The sequence below is a fragment of the Vigna umbellata genome, chromosome 7 (genome assembly GCF_029865625.1).
Source record: "Vigna umbellata cultivar VRB3 chromosome 7, Vumbellata_1.0, whole genome shotgun sequence".
In the NCBI taxonomy this organism is placed as follows: Eukaryota; Viridiplantae; Streptophyta; class Magnoliopsida; order Fabales; family Fabaceae; genus Vigna; species Vigna umbellata.
The window spans coordinates 31373186-31393419 of record NC_142171.1 but is presented as its reverse complement, the minus strand read 5'-3'; the positions used below and the strand labels follow the sequence as shown (position 1 = coordinate 31393419).

Sequence of the window (20234 nt, the reverse complement as noted above, 5' to 3'; positions counted from 1 at the left end):
GAAGAGGGTGCAAGGTTGGTGCAAGAGAATGAGAGAAAAGAGCTTTTGAGGGCTTAATTTGAGAGAGTTTTAGTGCAAGAGTGGTTTGTAATCGATTATAGGGTGTTATTTATAGTGCAAAGAAAGAAACTAGCCATTTTTTGACCATTTACTAGTTATTTAAAGTTTGACGAATGATAATCGATTATCACTAACGATAATCGATCATCGTTTCATTAAATATTTTCTAGAAATTGGGATAATTGATTATCAACTAAGATAATCGATTATTACCGAACTAAAATCCTCTTTTGCCAAAAATTCTCAAGACAATCAATTATTACGTGAGATAATCGATTATTACTGAATCAAAAATTGTTTCTCAGTCCAAAGATAATCGATTATTAAGCGTTAATTTCCGAAAAATGCAAATTTGGATCAAATTTTCATTCTAAGACATATCTAACACTTTTAAGTCTCTCCTAAGTTCATAAAATTTGTCCTTAGGCAATGCTTTGTGTCAGAGTGGCTGCAGCGGAATTGTTAGTGCGGAATAACAAACCAAGAGGGTTTTTAATACGAACGTGTGCCTTTTAATTTCTACTCAATTAAACTTACTAAGCATATTATATAAATGAATAATTAGCAAGGTTGAAAGAAATTTGCACAGATGATTTTATCCTGGTTCGGATCTTACCAATCCTACGTCCAGTCACTTATCTCAAACCAAGATAAACACTTCACTAATCACAAAACGATTACAAATTACAATCACAAAGAAACAATTTGTAAAGGTTTAGAATCAACCTCTCTTGATACCACAAGAGGTGAACCTACACCTCCTCTAAGTCTTCACAAAGGATGAATCACTTCCTCCTAATACTTCACAAAGGATGAATCACTTCCTCCGAATACTTCACGAATGATGAACCTCTTCCAAACACTTCCATAGTTACACCAAGGATGAACCAGTTATTCCTCTATCACTGCAGTAGCACTTCAACAGCTTCGTAGACAAGAGTTTCCTTAGCCGAGCAAGAGTACACACAATTCTCAATGATTTCAGAGATCTAGAGCACAAGGGAAGAGTTGCTGTTGATGAAAAATGAGAGCCTATTTATAGACTCATGCAAATACTCTTTCGTTCTTCGTTTCCAGCCATTTAACGCTTTTAATCGATTAATACAAGTGTTAATCGATTAAAATGAGTACAACGACTAGTTTTCAAAAGTCAGAAAACTCCAACGGTCACCTTTAAACGATTATTTTAAGGATTAATCAATTACCTATCGATTAAAATAGGTCTTAATCGATTATTTTCGTGCCAGTTGAGTTTTCAGCACCTGCAACGTTTTAATCGATTAATACTTGATTTAATCGATTAAAGCCGTGTGTTTTTGATTCTGAACAACAAATACAAAGTATGAAAGTACAAGAATCAAAACCGACTACAAATCTAAGTCCTAAACATTAAACTACAATTATTACAAAAGCTTTTAATAGCAATACAAGTCTTCATAACATCTTCTTGAATCTTGATTTCTCTTGACTTGATTTGGACATCATCAAAACTTCATCTTCATCATTTTGCCATCATTCTCCCCCTTTCTGATGATGATAAAAAAACTCCTTTGATTTAAAGCTTTTAGTAATAATCTGGATAAACACAAATAAGCAAATAAGCTTTAAACATGTTCTCCCCCTTTTTTATCATAATTAAAAAGCTGTGTTTGAAGTTCTCCCCCTAAGATAATACTTCCCCTTAATAAAAGCATGTATGCATATAAGCTAAATATATTTCAATTTTAAAGATTCATTCAAACATACACAATAGGAGATTTAAAGCATGTAATTTTAGGATAAAGAACTTAAAAATCATTGTTTAAACATACATTGAACCATACAAGATAAAATTTTAAAGCATACAAAAATATGGCTAGTTTTTCAAATTTGGGAAACTGGAACGCATTTAATCGATTAAAGCTAGGTTTAATCAATTAGCTTTAATCGATTATTTTGAAGAAAAATCGATTATTTAAAAATATGGCTTATGTGGTAGCTTCATATGTGGAAGATGTTCCTTCAGTAGAACACCAAAATTGCAATCTTTTTCACAGCTTACGCAAGTTTCGTTCAACTTCCGGGTTAATTTGATAAATTTCTCCCAGGTTGGCTCAAGTCATGCACTACATAGTCTACCTGAAGTTGTTTATCTCTTCTTGACTTTTTTTTTTCCTCTTTTGTTTTTTCTTTAGAGAAAGATTTCAATTAAGAAATAAGTAAGACTTTGTTTGAGTCCACTCCTAGAAAAGAGATATGCGTCGCAATGGACAACTTAAGTACCAAGTCTTTCCTAGCCAAAGTATTTTCAAACTAATCTCAAATATTTCTCAAAAGAAACACTTAATTAAAACAAAAATAAAGACTTTGCTAGCAATATAAAAATAACTATAGACTACAAAAACTCAAACTAAATTAAATGTATTTGCATTAGCAGAAAATAAAAAGAAACAAATTAAAATTAAAATAAAAATAAGAATCAAAAATTTCAAAATATTAAGCGTATTCCCCGACAACGACACCAAATTTGATAAGCTGTCGTTGATGTTGTCAAATTAATAATACTTTATAAGGTAACTTCAGTATTGCTAAGTTAGTAGTTAACAAACTAGAAAGGGTTAAAGTAACATTGAGTTGTTTCCCAACGAATACATAATTGATTTTCAAATACTTGACTCTGAAAGGTTAGTAAAATGCAATGCAATGCTTAAAAATAAAAGTGAAAATCTATCCTAATGAAATTAATATTTATGAATGCTATCAGTTTGATTAAAGAACAAACAAGAGACTTTAAAAAATTTATAATAAAATAGGCTAATTCCACTACTTTTCCAAGATAGATCCATCATCAGTTATTCAAAAATTATTGTTCAATTGACTATTGTTTCAGTTCAAATTAATTAAAGTAAATTTTCAAATTAATTAAAGTAAATTATTAATTAATTTGAGGGTGATTTTACAATTAACCAAAGTAGATTCTCAATCAAAAGCAAGGTCTTTCTAGATTATTCACAATAAAATCAACTAAAGTATATTCTCAATTAAATCCAATTGTGTTTAATCATGTCTATTCTTTAATTTCCTAACCAAATTAAAAGTTAATTAATCAAAGTAAATTCTTAATTAATTATTATTAAAATTCTTACCACTAATCAAAGTACATTTTCAATTGATAGCAAAAACTCATTCAAGCATATGAAAGTTGCTAAATTCAATGAAAGTACATTATCAATCAAACATATAAATTTTTGAACTCATATGATAAATATGCTTGTAGATTCAAACACCTTATGATGTAAAAACCATTACTTTTGACATGATTGAGAAATGGAAGACATAGAAGAAAGATAACCCAAATCAATAATCAAAAGAAACAAAAACATTAATTCAACTTAACCTCATAATCCATAATAAAATTACAGTAGAATAATCCTAGAAGCTTAGCCTTTCATGAATGTAGTGGAATACATGATAAAAGTAAAAGTGAAAGGAGTAGTGGAGTTGCTGAATGTAGAGTGTTCGGTCTAGTGGCAACACATGGAGGTTGGCCAGATCTAGAGTTTTTATGGAGAAGAGGGTGATGACATGATGGGATGATGATGTGGCATGTTCTGCTTGGTTCGCTAGTGAGTGCAAGGATAATGACACATGACACCATCTGGTGGGTTCAGTTGGGATTGCCACGTGGCAACATTTGATTCAATCTAGTGTTATAAGTGGTGTTAGGGTGAACTTAGACAAACCACAGAATGTAGGAGTAGAGGCTAGTTATTTAGTCCAATTTGTGGAAAAGGGAGTTTATAAACGAAAATTAAGGGTGCATTTATCTCTTTCAACGTTTATTTTCATAATTTCATATTTCGGACTCATTTTGTAACTTGGACCAATTAATTTCAAACTTTAAATAAATCAAACTTTAACTCCAAGAATAATTTATGCAACTAAAAATCACTTTTTAAGACCTTTTAATTTTGAAATCCAATAACTCCAATTGTCACAAATCTTCTTCATGTCAACTATTTAAGAACAAGAATTCCATCAAAATTTTAAAATTAAACCATAATTGTGGCATAAATATGCATTCATAAGATGAGATGATTATTTTCTTTGGTTGTTTGATAATACCATCTTAATGACTAAAATAGATGTTTATGACTTGCATATTTTGTATGTTGTTGTTTGTGATTGTGCGATGATCATATAACTTGTGTTGTTATTCGAGAGCGGATAATATTACAGATATTGTTGATGTTGAGTAGAGTGACGAGATACATGGGAGTACTATGGGTTTTTCTGTTAAAATTCGTTTAAGACAATTATTTTTTATAATGTAATAATTCTAGATTAACAATTTATAATTTGAACTTGGACTATAAAGTTCTTACGTTTGGTTTGTTTATTTCCGTAATACTTAAGTAAAGTTTTTATCAATTCGTTTTTCCGCAATACTATCATGGTTAAGTTTTTCGTAAATAATGAATGTCTTATAAATCACATGTAACATCTCGAACGGGGCGTTACAATTTGTATAAAAATCATTTTTTATTGTCTAATCATGCTTCATTGAGTTTCAACTTGTTTTTCTTTATCATAATTGTTTTCTATTGACTTATTTTACATGCTCAGAATAGATATTAGAAGTAAACAAACCTATACTAACTAAAACACAAAAAAAAGCATGAAAATACACTGAACTTGAAAACAAAACAAAAAAATAGAAATGAATTGATTTATTGACAAAAACATAAAAATATGTTATTATGAACTTTATAACATTAGAAGGACACATGGAATAACAAATCTCATCTTACACAAAATGGGATGGGATGGAACTTGAGTTTGTTCCTCGTTATACTAGAACAAAAAATACTAAGTATGTGATTCAATCATTATAAATATCATTAAATATTATATATGTCTTATGTACTTTTTTATGCAACCTTTTATTTCTTCTATAAGTCAAAGGAGGTAAAGTAGGTTTCCTTATTTTTTTTGTTGTTTAGACTTGCTTGCCTTTTTTTTTTCCTGTTGGATTAATCCATATTCACATGAGTGTTGGTTAAGTCTTCACAAATAGAGTATATTACTTAATTATCTCCATCAAATACAAAAAGCTTGTAAATTTATGATCTCATTATTTGATTAGTCGAAATATATGTACAGATCTGAGACACTTTGAAGACGTAGAGTGTTGTCATGTGATTTGTAATGTACTGAATGAGTGTTGTAGTTTTCTACACTTTCATATTACATTTAGGAAACTCTTCCGAATCACATAATCATTATTGGAAATAAACAACACTTTAATTGATTAAAATATATTTTTAATCTATTAAAATATTATGTTTAGTTTGATAAGACTGCAAAGAACATTTTAATCAATTAAAATATCAAATCAATCAATTAAAATATTTTAAAACCTTGAGCAATTATGATCTTACTAATTAACTGAAATTGATCTTTTGATTGATTAAAATCACTTAATATTTTATTTGCGTTTTGACCTTCCTACATTAATTGATTAAGCCGAACTATTAATCATTGAAAATCACTTAACTTTGTGTTTTATTTATATTTTAAATCCTCATATTTTAATCAATTAAAATGACAAATTAATGACTAAAATCACTTACAAGCTATTTTAACAAATTAAACTTAATCTATTAAAACTTGTAGTGTTTCCTTTAGAATTCTATCATAATCAATTAAAAAAATTCAATTAATTAAAATATTTAGACTTCTATATATTTGTCTTTTTTATTAGAAAGTAGGTTTAAGCCTAACTCAACCCCACAAAACCGGCTTGTAAGGTGAGTTTTGCAATAAATTGATCTTATCTTTAGTCAATGTGGGACTTCCAACACACCCAATCATCCGATAGCGGCCCGACAACGGGTGGAAACAGAAATGCCCACTTAGAACTCGCTAGGATAGACTCTAATCATGACTCTGATACCATATTAAAATGTGAGTTTAACCCCACAAAACCAGCTTGTAAGGTGAGGTTTGCACCTGTCTTATTTCTAGTCGATGTGAGACTTCTAACACTTTTTTTAAAAATCTAAAATGAGAAAAGTCAATTGTTATCTTTTTAAAATAATTTTCAAATTCTTAGATAGAATTTGAAACTTTTTTTTTTGAACTGATGGATATCTTTATTAAAGAAAAGAACATAATTTCTCATTTCTCATCTAAGATTACATAAAACTTTTCTATCTTCACTTACTAAACTTTATAAAATTGAATCTATTCCTTGATTTCTCGACTTTTAAAACCTTAAAAAACAACATCTTCCTCGTTTTACTTCATGACTTATTCAAATAAATTGAAATGTTAACACTTCTTAAAATCCGAAAACACTTGAAATACTTCTTTAAAACAAGTCACAACAAAGTAAGTTATCATAAATAAGTCTAATGAGACACATCATAAAGTAACTTTTGACTTTTAATAATTCTATCTTTCTCTTGTTATTTAATAAAATAATCTCTTTTTTTTTGTCTCTTCCTAAGTTTCTCCCTTACTCCCCGTGTTTTCCATTATGGAGACACCATAATGTATGGTTTTCAATGACCTTTCAATACCTTTGATGATATTAAAGTCATGAATTAAAGTTTATTCTTATGACATTTGTGTTTGTTAGACATGTCATTCCATCCATTATGAGTCATCATATTGTATCGTTCATTAATGTCTAGTTTCACACACAAATTAACATAAAAATCGATAGTAGTCCCAAATCGACTAAAGATAAAGATAATTTAAAGTAAGATTAATTATGTTTTTATTCCTAAACTATTAAAGGAATTTGGATTTAATCCATCTTTCAAAGTTTACTCTATCTAAATCCTAGGTCCTGATCTTTCAAAACTCGTGAAATCAGTTATTAATGGTCAACGATAGTAGTGTTTTTTTGACATGAAACAAAATCATGTTTAATATAATAAACAATACATGGAAATACTAAAAAAAAGAAAAATGGAAAAGGTTTGGACATTTGAATATTGAGTTGCGAGTTCGTGAACTACTCAAAGCGAGCTCCTCAACTACCCGACGCTAGTTCTTGTTCCTTTCCACACATTCACCATTTCTTAACTCTTCACAAATTCCTTCACCCACCATCTTTCATCTTCGATTCTCCAATCTCAACATCATCTTAATTTTTTCCATTCTTATAATCTTCTATCACACCTTCTAACTCCTTATTCTTTCCAGCTCACACTTTCATCTCTAACGATCCCTTTTCACTTTGTCAAGGACCAACAGGAAGATAAATGAGTTGTTAATAACAATTGCACTTTAATTCTTTAATAATTTTCCTTTAAAGTAAGTACTAGTTTCAGGATTTTTTACTATTTTCCAATTATTAGTTTTTTTTTTCACTATTCTCCATTACCATTTATTTTAAATCTTTTTTTTCTCATCACTCCATTGTTAGTAGAAGTTCAAAATTAATTGTTAGTGATAGCTTATAAAGTTATTAAAACTAGAGAAAAATAATCAATTTAAAAGAAGAAAATAATAATTAACAAATAAAGTTTATGTTATATGTTAGACCTCGGAAAACGAACCCAAAACCCCTGCTCAGACTCATTAAAAACACACCCAAACTCTGATGCACTAACGCCAGGTGTCAAGAATGGAAGTTTTGAAAATCAGATAGTGGAAGGCAGGTGTCAGCAGGAGAGCGGACGTCCGTTTGGACGGGGGAAAAACAAAAGTGATTTTCTGAAAAACTCGTACCCACTCTCTTCTGCATGCACCTTCTCCTTTCCAAACTCTGACTTTCCATTTCTCCTTCTTCTCTCTAGAAAACCCTTCCTTCTCTCTACTGTAACTCACCCTTTCTCTTCTTCGATCATCATTCAGAGACCGTAGAAGCATTCACGGCGTCTCAAGCTTCACTTTGAACCGAACAGTTCTTGATTCTGAAACTGGTAAGTTTCTCGTCTTTATTTGTTCGTCCGTATGAACATGCAAGCCAAACTCTGGTTGCATGCAGTCACCTTATCTGAACCAATCTTGGTTTTCTGTAACTTGTTTTAGTTGAAGAGTTTGGTTGAGCGTTGAGGATAGAAGAAATCTTATTTCTGCGAACTGAGTTTTGGTCTGAAGGACGTACGTTCACACTAGAGGTAAGGGAAGCTTATTTAATTTAATTTGAATTGTATGTTGTTGAACTGTTTGACGTTCGTTTAGTTGATTAGATGATTTTGATGCATGATGGTTGATATGGTTGGATGAATTGAATGTTAGTTTACTTGATGAGATGAAATGAAATATGGCTGAGTTAGGGTATGATGTACGAAATATATGAAACCTGTATGATATGTGATGTATGAGATATGAAGGTTGATTTTGATAGAAAGTTTATAAAGTTTTGAAGTTATGAAGGTATAGGTTGAGAAAACTGATTTGAAATAAATGATTTTGTATATGAGATTATACTATGATAAAATACGTTCGTTACTGGACGGTCATTGACCTTCGGTTCTCCTGTTGAACATAGTTGAAATGGGATTCTTTCATTTGGAAAGAATTCTAGTTGAGGACGAGCGCCTCCCTATTGTAATGTTGTGCTTGAACGATCGGTCAAGCGTAGTTGTCTCTAAATATCCAGTAGTAAACCTAAATTCGGTATCTATATATATATGATTGTATAGGTAGTTGTTTCTAAACACCATTCCTATGATATCTTATTTATAAATCTTTTATTCTGAATTTTAAGTAGTGCTCGGTCTCACACCAAGCATCTCAAAATTTTAATAGTGCTCGGTCTTACACCAAGCGCTCGTATTTTTACAGTAGATCTACCCTGATAAAATAGCGTTCGTCCAATTTCAGAAGAACCTTCCTTTCCTCGTTCGGTCATTTACTGACATGAGATTTCTGTATGTAAATTATTCTAAGTTTGGTCCTTTGACGTCCTAATATGTCCACTTTATTGTCTCGGATCAAGAGTTCCCAGTTCTATGTATTCTTTGAGTTTCGATTGGAGTTCACGAGAGTCAGTTCATTTAACTGATTCGGGTTGTAGAAGATGTTTGTCACATATTACATAGGGTACCTAATTCCTTTCTAAAGATTTCAGCAAACCCCTTTCGGTAGTATCCTGTTCTAGGACGAGGGAGTTCCTTGCCTCGTTCCAGTCGTTCGTCCTCGTTATGAAGAGGGCTGAACGTTCGGTATTTTTATGTTCTCAGAAATGATTATGAAAATGACACTAAAGTGAAAGGTTTTAAAGGATGAAGAGTTTATGAGATGAATATGAGATTATGAATTTGAACGAGCGTTCCGGGGAGGAACGACTCTTGGATGATATTGAAATTGGTAAAGTATGAATGTGGAAATGCTTGGCTGACGATTCATCTTGATGTTCTATGAGTACTCGTCCTCACGTAGAGGGGGTACGTCATGCGTGGGAACGACAGGAGGTCCTAGTCCTTAGGGGTACTTTGGACGGAACGGACTAACCTCGGGTGGCAGCTGATGAGAATTCCAACTACTACATCACCCGGGTGCACGAACGTCGTAGCTACACAGAATTCATACAGTCCGGACAGTCGATCTAGTATCAGAGTTTTGATTGAATTTGTTTATTGAAATGTATTTGAATGTGCTGGCATATGAAAATGTATGTTATTACTTGAATTAAATTACATAAGCTTACCATGTGTTTTTCCTTGTGTTGTCTCGTTTTGTACGTCCGTCCTTGTCTTTGCAATAATCATCCGTGTGGATGTGAGCAGAAGGAAATACACTGCTGGAAGAGGCGTTGGAAGAGCAATATTTGGAGGAAGAAAACTTAGTCGAAGTCGAGGTGAAAACCGAACAATAGGACATTCAGCTTGTAGTTGGTAAGTGTGGTTAGGTGGCCGTTCGTTCACCTTTTTCTTTAAGTTTTGAATGATCGTTCGGTGTTGGTTTTGTAAACCGTTCGGTCAAAATTTCTCTTATGTTGTACAGTTTTAGTTGGGAAGTTATGTAAAGCCGTTCGGCCATAGCCGTACTCTCTCTTCTAATGGTTAAAACTGACATGTGCTATTATTAATCGTAATTATTCCATTATATGGTTTTATTACTGTATTTTTGAGATGTTACATTATACAATATTAATGTTACGATTACTCTTCTCCTAACCAAAAATTAAGCTGCACTTGTTAAAATAGATAAAACAAACTACTAGAAATAAAAAGAAAATAAGAAAATACCTTCATTAGTGAAAAAAAAATTCAGTTTTGTAAATGCCTTTATCATGTTTTTTTAAGAATATTTAATATTATAATCCGTGTTTGTCATCTCTCTTAATTTTTTAATTATGACATAACTACTAATTCTCTATAATTAATCTATTTTTATCAATAACACAAATATTAAACGTTAATCATAAAAACAATAATATATTTATTAATTAAATTTGACAAAAAATAACAATAATTAATAAGCATCCAGACTGAGGATTGTGTGAATGGAGCTTCTTCTTTCATTCTTCAAATTGAGAACCATCGCCACTCCCTCCACCACCGCTGTTGTGCGAATGAGCTATCACCGCGGAAATGTTGGCGTGGTCGGTTGAATGCCACCATCGGAGCAACGTGACGCCACAGCAGTCGCCGATCTCCTCCTCCACAATCCTTTAAGCTTAATCTATTTGAGCTTAATCTATGTACACTAATTTTTCTTGTGACTTACGAGTTACAATTATCCCCGAGTATAAGAAAGACCTAAAAGATAAAACCTTTATGTTCATCCAGTAAGGAAGCAAATTCACTAGTAATCAACAAAATCCTAAGCATTAGGAAAATATCTGCCTTATGTGATCTGCATGTAGTAATTTCATCTTGCAATCCCAAAACACCAAATGAATCGCTTCAGCAAGAATCACTAAAAGAGACAAGCCCATCTTCCTCAACTTTGTCAACTGATGTAGCATGTAGCATAGTGTATTGCATCGCACATAATCCTAATCTGTCTAGAAAATAATGATCTAAGGTCAAACGTACAGTGATTCCATTTTTCTTTAAGGCTCTAGATGACTTTGAATGCCATCAGACAAAGAAAGAGATGACGCATTGTTTCTGCTGGGTAATGGTGTATTCTTTCGGGACTGGCGTTTTGTGCGCACAATCGCACTTTCGGTTTCAAAGTCCATACTCAGTATCTCCTCATCATCAGTGTCGTCGTCCATGCTGTCCTTAAAAATTGGATGAGCATAGGCATTTTGAAGATAACCTTTCAGATTCAAGTTAGGTTCTATTGCTCGTTCTAATGTATCTTTCATCATTGCTTCCTGCATAAGTAGTTCCGACAACATTAAAATTACATGAAATGGGAAACTAGAAATATAGATGTACGTTGATAATCTCGTAGGGAGCTTGGATACCAAGTCCAAATTGATTTACAAGATACATGGTATCTTCAAACCAATTTTAGTTTTAGATTAAACTAAGGTGGTGATAGTTTGAGGATCAGTCATGTAAGTCCACTTAATTAGATTTGTCTTAAAAAAGATTGGCAGGTAGCAAAGTTGTTCAACAAATATACAAGCCACTCTCCAAAAATTGTAACAGGTAATTGAGACTTCACAATGAGATGTTGGGACAACATAATTTGTTTTATCATGAAATCTGACACACTACATTTCATCTAACCTATGCCATGTCACCATTGGTCGGAAAGAGGCAAAAGGACATCCTATAGAACAGATGGAATAATATATTTCCTGTTTCAATCATGTCTAACAAACAAACAGACAGAAGTAGAAACCAGGACTCTACGATCAAATATTAGTGCAAGCACTTCAAGAAATTACTAGGCCCAAAGGACAAATCCACATACCTGTAAGGGAAATTTGACAAATGCAGATTCAAAACGGCCTTTGCAGTACCTATGGAACCATATGGTTAGTATTGGGAGAACAATGAGAAAAGGAGTCGATGAAGCAGCTTTCTTGGTGGTGAGAAGCCCCATCAGAACTATCTGTGAGACTATCAGTGCAAAAATGATACGGAAATGGACATCAGGCCAGAATGCTGCGCCACTCTCATACTCCTGATTGTATACGTTAATGATCTGCATTCGGAAAAAAAGTACAAGGTACAGGTCATTACCACATATGAACAACGGAAAAAAGTGATGCAGATATTTAGTTATGATAAGATTGAAGTTGAACACATTCTGACTTATTGAAAGAAATGTTCTGGGTGATCAAGTTAACTAGTTCTAAAACACTAATTAGAAATGCCCCACAACAAGTTATAAGATAATCATTGAGACCTACAGACACAAGGGCATTTGGAACTCTTTTCTCCCTATGGACAAGTTAGCCAATTACCTCAAGATCAAGAAGAGTCTGATAGGTTCAGAGACTAGAAGGAAAACTATAATTTAGTTACTATATGACAGACAGTTCTAACTGTATGTAGTTAGTTGCATCTGACTTCTATAAAGTGGCTTACCTAAGGTGCAAGGGATTTTATAAGTGGCTTACCTAAGGTCTAAGGGGAGGATACTATTTTGGTAGTGGGGGATCGCTTAACCAAATATGCCCATTTTATACCCTTGGCTCATCCTTTCACAGCCGAAGAAGTTGCCCATTTATTCATCAAAGATATTGTAAAGCTTGATGGTTTTCCCTCTACTATTGTATCTTACCGAAACAACATTTTTATCAGTAGGTTTTGGCGTGAATTATTCAAGAAGGCTGGCACTACACTCAAATCAGATGGCCAAACTGAAGTGGTGAATCGTTGTCTGGAGACATATTTGCATTGTATGACAGAGTCACATCCTAGGAAATGGCCTAAATGGTTACCATGGGCTGAGTTTTGGTTAAATACTAATTATAATGCTTCTATCCGTCTGTCTCCTTTTAAGGCTCTCTATGGCCGTGACCCTCTTTTATTGCTAAAAGGGTCTACCATTCCATCCAAGGTCCATAGTGTGAATTCAATTGCAATAGGAAAGAGATGACATTCTGCACGAATTAAAAGCAAATCTGTATAAAGCACAAGACTAGAACTGCATACAAGTCAACAAACGTCGTCATCAGGATGCGGCGGAATTCCAGGTTGGAGATTGGGTTTACCTCAAGTTACAACCTTATAAATGGCAATCCTTGGCTAAACGCCCTAACGAGAAGCTTAGCCCCAGATTCTATGGTCCTTATGAAGTGGACCAACGCATAGGGATTGTTGCCTACTATTCAACCAATGTTCAACTTCTTCCTTATGCTTTGACTGAAGATCTTATGTTAGAAGTTCAGCCAGAATCAGTGCTAGATGTTCGTACTTCTTCTTCTAGTGCCTTGGAAGTTTTGATTCAATGGCAGAATCTTCCATCCATTGAAAACAGCTGGGAGGATGCTACTATTGTTGCTAAGGAGTTCCCTACTTTTCCCCTTAAGGACAAGGTGAAACTTCATGGAGGGGATATTGATAGGTTCACAAGGAAGGTTTACACTAGAAGGAAAACTGTAATTTAGTTACTATATGACAGACAATTTTAACTGTCCGTAGTTAGTTGCATCTGACTTCTATAAAGTTAGAATGGACAGTTTAGCCGTTATTATCTTTGTTTGTAATTTGTAAAAGGTTAATGTGGGAGAGTCTGGTTGTCTCTAATAACCAGAAAGTTGTATGTTGTTTGGGTCCTTTCTCTAGAGGAAAAGTCAGTGATATTATAATACGTTTTACAGTTTAATCACAAGTATCATTTGTGTAGGACTGTAATACCTATCAGAGTCACCCTTCAAAATCCTATTCAAACGATTAATTGTTCCTATTAAACGATTAATTGTTCCTATTATTTTTCTAGGTATGACTATATGCCAGGAACTTCTCACAATATTTTTAAAAATACTAGTATACTAATAGGGACACGTGTATAAGCCATTATGGTGCTAAGCTCTAAATGTGCCGTGTGCATTTTTTAACAATGGTTGATGGAACCCGAATCATAATCGTGCTTATAAAATTCAATCACCATTGGCTTGTAATTAAAAATCTAACATCTGTGTACCTGATGACGGAAGACAACATAGGCCAAGCCAAAGAAAACTATAATGAAAGGAAGAACAGCAGGAGTGACTGCAGCATATACTAGACCCAACAAAAAGTACAACTGTATACGTGGTTCTCCAGAGTTGAAACCGATACTCCCAGGATCCATGGCCTCTTCCCTGTCCTTTTCAGTTTTCACCAAGAAAAAATTCTTCAAGTGATAAAAAATTAACGGTTTCAACATCAAAACCTCCGCAGCTATACTAGCCCATCCGTCAACCATTATATAAGTAATGAAGAAACTTGCTTTTAAAGGAATAGCCGTGCCAATTGTTACCGGATATCTGCCAAAAGATTAACAAGTGTGCTTAATTTTATCGACACAGTCTAAATTTAAGAAAATATCTTGGATCAATACATGGAATCAAACTACCTGAGGGTGATTAAGAATGTTAAAATATTGTTTATTAAAAGGTATATTTCATAGTATAGATTATGAAACCATTACTTTTTAATAGTTGGCATGGATTTAGCATTAAAGCCATTTCCATGTAATAAGAAGTGATATATTGAGTACTAACACAAGACCAGTAGATCACACCCACAACACAGGAAATATAGTAATGCAATTTACAAGGTAAAATTACTACAGAGAATAAAAAACCGAGTTCCCTATATGGAATAACTTACTGGTTCGCTGGTTGGTGAAGGAAAGAACTCAGCTGTTGAAATGCTGTTCCGGTAAGTATGTTCCCAAGGAATATATTCACAAAATTGAAAAGATAGTGTCTAGAAGCTGATCTTCTTTCAAGAGATGATATAGATTCAAAGCCTTCAAATTTAGACATGATCATCAATATTGTTGGCAAGAAGATAAGGAACAGCTTCAGCACAATACCGGGCAGAAAACCTTGAATGAATGACTTTATGAAAGGGCTGTAAAATGAGATATGTTTGAATAAGTAATCACCAGTGATGCAAGTGAAATCATATCTCGAGATTTCCAGCCATTAGATTAGACTTACATAGTAACAAGTGGCTTCAGCCACGGTGCTGCTTTCTGGATTCCTTCAATACTTGCAAGGGTTTGAACAAATGCAATGGGGATCATAAAGAAGAAAGTGAGGAAAAAGAATGCCACAGCTATGATTAACCTTCTGACAGTGAGGGAAACATAGGGAATTGGCAAGTTTCGCCAATATACATCTCGCGGTTCTGGAGCCCACTCAGTCAGCCAAAGTGTAGGATCTCTAGTTTGCTGAGTTTGTGCACAAACAGCAGCACCCCATCTTGTTTTAAATGAAACAAATGCAGCAGGCATGATAGAATTGGGATCATTTGTGACCTTTTCCCTCTCTACAACAATCTGCAAAATCACCTCTGACCATCAAGAAAACTTAAAGAGACTAAAGCAATGAAAACACAATATAGCTATCTACAAATGACCTATTATGTTGATATTGGCCCTAAGTAAAATTGAATTAAGAAGTTTCTTCAGCATTTGTTGCAGTCCAAAGTTGATAGGACAAACTCTAGCCAGCATTTGGAAAATTCTCTATTTTGATGTAAATGATGAATAAGGAAAGGCTGCCACAAAATAGCAGAATACTATGATGCATGCGATAAGGTAAAGAAACTAGCAGAATGTTTAGGAAATTCTAGCCTAAAATGAGCTCAGCAAAATTAAAGTAGATTTGGCTTGGTAGTAAAAGTGGATGGGAGGGAGGGATAGGATAACGGTTCTAATTGCCCCCTTATATTAACAACTAGCATTTGTGGATCCATGAAAAAGGGTAGATTTTCATATAAAAGTAAATTTCTTAAAAGTTTGTCTATCTATTATTGGCATGGAAGGTTTCATTATGCACGTGTAATGAGATAAACTTTGTGATAGAAAAGAAGATATACGCGATACTTACTTCTTTTGACAATTTATCAATTTCATTGATGTGGTGATCAATAGCATCCACTTTCTTTCCCCAAAGGCCAAGGAAACCAGTCTGGAAGCACGAAATAAGAGGGAAAGCTCAAGTGAAACCTGGATGGTTCTGATAAAATTTTGACTGAATATTAATTTCTATTTAAATACCTTTATTTGGGGTCTTTTTGAAGTTCTTTCAAGTTTATTTTGATAGTATACAAGCCAATTTTTCAACTTCTTCTTCTTGTTAACCAACTTAGCAAGTTTGTTGGCATCATAAACAACCTGCATAAACGTTATAATAAATTGGCTGATACTATTTGTACCAATTTAAAGAAAACTAAATAGACAATTGAAAATTAAACAGCAAGTTAAGAGCAACAGTATATTGGGTATCAAAAGATAGGACAATGGAAGGGGAAATTGGGGATATTTTGGGTTATGAAAGGATTATCAGTTTTGGTTTCTATTTTTGCCAATAATTTCAACAGTAACACTTTCTTTTACACTTGGTTTCGGTTGTCAAAGATTTGTGCAATTTGAGCAAGAAATGGTAGAATATGTAATTGAAAATTGGAAACAGAGTAGAAAGCATGTAATTATTGGTGAAAACAAGGAATGACTTTCTCAAATCAAGCATGCCAGTTTCATTTAACATGTAGTTAATAATGTATATGTAATTTCAATTCAAATTATAAACTTGAATTCTATGAACACGGTGAAGTGCAGTAACAAGGTGACTTCTGGCCACAAGATATCCAAACCTTGTAGTACGGGGAGAAACTTAGAAACTAGAAACCACACAATGCATAATACGAAAATCAGGGAGATAATAGATGCAAGTACCATTTGAGCAGTGTGGGTGTAAACAGTAGGAACCAACCTGGTGAGTTAGATAGTGATCTGGATGATTGACCAAAAAGAAGTGCTCAACAAGCTCACTCACAGATTCATCAGGGTCTGATGGAATATTTCTAACAAGCACCTGAGTACACAGTATTTCTATAAGCAAAAATGTGAGTAGCTAGTGCATGACAACTCAATCACTGCTGCAATTTTCTTGAATTCATCACTAGTAATAAAGATGCACAAGAACTGCATTGCTCTGTTGTAGTAAAAGACCCCAAAAACTGTTAAATATACAACTGAAATCTACCATTGAAAATGAACAAGTATAATACAAACTCCAACCTCTAAAAGCTCAAATCAGATTCCATTACTTCCTTTCAGAGATGCTCAAAGCCAGACAAAATTATAGTAAAAAAAACAAAGGAGTGAACCTCAATCTGCAACCACATAGTTCTATATAAAATAGTTACATTTAATATTGAAGGGTGAAAATTTCAGTTTACCGTAAATTGATCAGGACGACGCTTTTCTGCTGCAAGAAAACCAAGTCTCATTGATGCTACCTTCCCATATTCCTTTAGCAAAACATAGCAAGTCCAAAAGGTAAAGGCATAAGCCAGTACTATGTGTCCCCAAAACCTGAAGAAGTTCACAGAACTTTAGTATACATCAATATGCATCACATTAGTGACTTACTTTGCAATGCTAATGTTAACAAGGGAGACGATGCCAATTAAGTAGAACGAGTAATGTTAATATTCAAATAGATTTTGGGGAATTAAGTGATGTTGTCCGAGAACTAGAAAGAAAGACTGGTGGGAAGAATTGATAATTTAGGTATGTCATAAGCACTATAGAAGATGAAAAGCAATTAAGATAAGCTTAAGGTTTCACCTAATTAGATGCTAAATCTAAAACACCATAAGTATACACTTGGCATGGGGACAGTTCAAATTTGAAGACTTTGGTAGAAAACATGAAAATGGAGTAGCAGAATTGCAACAGCACTGAATGGAGAAATTGAAACCTTTCAGATCGACTATGGACATTTGAAACAGAGAGTTTATCAATGTCACTGGAAGTTATGTTTCTTATGTGGGCTCCTTCAAGGCCAGTACTAGTCCAATTAACAGGAACCAGAATAGTCCAAGCCAAGAATGCTATGGGGACAAAGATTTTAAGCCTGCCAACACAAACAGAAAAAATCAGATCAGAATAACCGTATCATGCTTTCCTGAAGTAGCATTGACTCAATGCTGCATACATACCCTATCAAGTAAATTCGCAAGTAAACAACAGAGTCCAATCCTGCATGGTCAATAAGCTCAGGTTCTGGCATTCTAATTGCTTCTGGCATCCAATTCAAAAACCCAATATATGCTCTCCAGTCTAAATTGATGAACTTGCTTACAAACGCTCTTCCCTGAACTGGATCTGTTCTTAAACCCTTCAAATACCATTTTGGAAAGTACACCCTATCGTTCCAAGGTTGAAGCCTCAAAATAGCAAATGCCACAAAGAAAAGCAATGCACTGGAAATGTTTATGGCAGCAGCAACCCCTATATCCGACAATGTTGTCATCTCTTCCTACTGAACGGATAAAGGTCTACCTACAGTGTGAGCAAAGGGTTAATGCAATGTTAGGTTAGATTCATTCAAAAACAATTTTGAACCAAAACTTTATCTGCCAGAAGGTCATTTCTTTTCAGTATGATTTTCCATATTATTCCAGAATTCCATTGAATAAGTACATTTACATAATTTACAAGAAAACTGACATGCTTTTGTTTCCATAATAATTTTAAAAACTGATTAATGATTAATTTCTTATTATTTGCAAACCTTGTGTCCTACTCTCTTCCATCCAATCCATAACAACAAACACAAAAATCAATAACACTTCTAGCTTTCTGGTTCCATAACATAAACCGCCCCCCATTCATCATTCAAACAGTGTTCACTCAAAATGATACAGATCAAACAAAAAATCAAGTAGAAATAGGAAAAGAAACGAATTAATCATCACCAAAATCAAAATTTATCTCTTTGATCACCTCCTACCTATGTTTTGGTCAAAATTCAATCTTCCGTGAGCCTTACCCAGAAACACTAACAATAACAACAACTAACTAGAATGAATATCATGACAAGAAAGCAACGTGTGATTGATTGGAATGCTCACAATAAGTTGCAGAGTTGAAGATGATGCAACGTGGGGCGAAAGGGTGTCTGTGTAAGAGGTGGAATATCTTGCAAAGCAAACAAGGAACAAGATTCCGCAAGCTTTTCTAGTATTAGAACACACGCCACTGTCACCTGCTTGAGCTTGAGTTCAGAAACAGGAACCCAGCTTCAAGACTTTACTATCACACACAAAACAAAATATGAAGCAAAACGCAGAGAGCAGAGACAGTGGAATAGTTTGTGTCTAGATTTTTCTTCTGCATTTCAGGCAATTGCATTCAGTTCCTTTTATAAAGGTGGGTCGGCACGTGATAACACCCAAACATACGTACTACTATCACATTCCATTCCATTCCATTACATTCGTGCCAACTATTATTGTATTTTATTTATAGATATTTTTAATTAACTGTTCATTAAAAAAATTCTTTCATCAATTTCTTTTATATTTTTATTTAACTACTCTCTCGTTTAATTTTGCAGTCAATGGAATAGCTTTAATGTTTTTGAAAAGAGAGAAACGAATTATTGAATAAAGATCAAGTAAGGTCAAACCACAGATGAAAACATATTTTAAATATATAATAAAAATATTTTTTCCTATCTAATATTTCTTTTTGAATTTTGAATTTGTCTTGTAACATTTTTCGTTCTAAAATACCTTTTTAAAAATTTAAAATCACCATTTCTATCTCTTTGGTATAATAGAGGAGTATAAATAACTTGCACTATTTTTCAGAAAAGTAAAAGAAAAAGTATGTATCTCATATACTAATATGGTTGTTTTTGAAACTCCTAATTATTGAGAGAAAAAGGGTGAATGGGAATATAAGGATATGAAAGGGACCACTGCAGCCATGGTAGAATTATGTGAAGATAGTAAGATAGATGATGCTACAAAAATCTGATTCAAACTAAAGGTAATAATTAAATGAAAAATAATGCAAGAAGAGGATGAGGTGGCGTAACGAAAACGACTTACCTAAGCGTGTATATCCGTGTAGATATAGCGTTGCTTGCGTACAAATGGACCACGTATACAAAATCAAATCAATTATTCAATATTATATTATTTTGCTTTTGAATTTCATTTTCTAAAACTTTAAACAAATCAAATAAGAAAATAACATTATTTAAAAAATAATCATAATATATATATATATAAAAAATAGTTTAAAAGAATTAGATTTTCTATCGATTTAAGTATTGAAAATACTAAATAAATGTTTTTGCAAGAAGA

At 33.3% G+C, this 20234-nt stretch overlaps 1 protein-coding gene across 2 annotated transcripts; it reads right to left on the bottom strand.

Moving 5' to 3' along the window:
• Positions 1-10412: 10412 nt before the first annotated feature.
• LOC124847030 (hyperosmolality-gated Ca2+ permeable channel 1.2-like) lies at positions 10413-19266 on the bottom strand. 2 transcript variants are annotated; one of them, XM_088094111.1, is made up of 12 exons: positions 18993-19266; positions 18078-18420; positions 17837-17992; positions 17313-17448; positions 16844-16945; positions 16129-16245; positions 15959-16039; positions 15065-15405; positions 14730-14975; positions 14059-14383; positions 11878-12111; positions 10413-11329 (listed from the first exon to the last, which is right to left on the bottom strand). In XM_088094111.1, exons 2-12 carry the CDS (start codon positions 18389-18391, stop codon positions 11060-11062), a joined length of 2322 nt encoding a protein of 773 aa, XP_087950237.1. In that variant the 5' UTR covers positions 18392-18420; positions 18993-19266; the 3' UTR covers positions 10413-11059. The 2 variants fall into 2 exon arrangements, with proteins under 2 accessions (XP_087950237.1, XP_087950238.1); XM_088094112.1 differs by having other exon boundaries at positions 18078-18416.
• Positions 19267-20234: the final 968 nt, after the last annotated feature.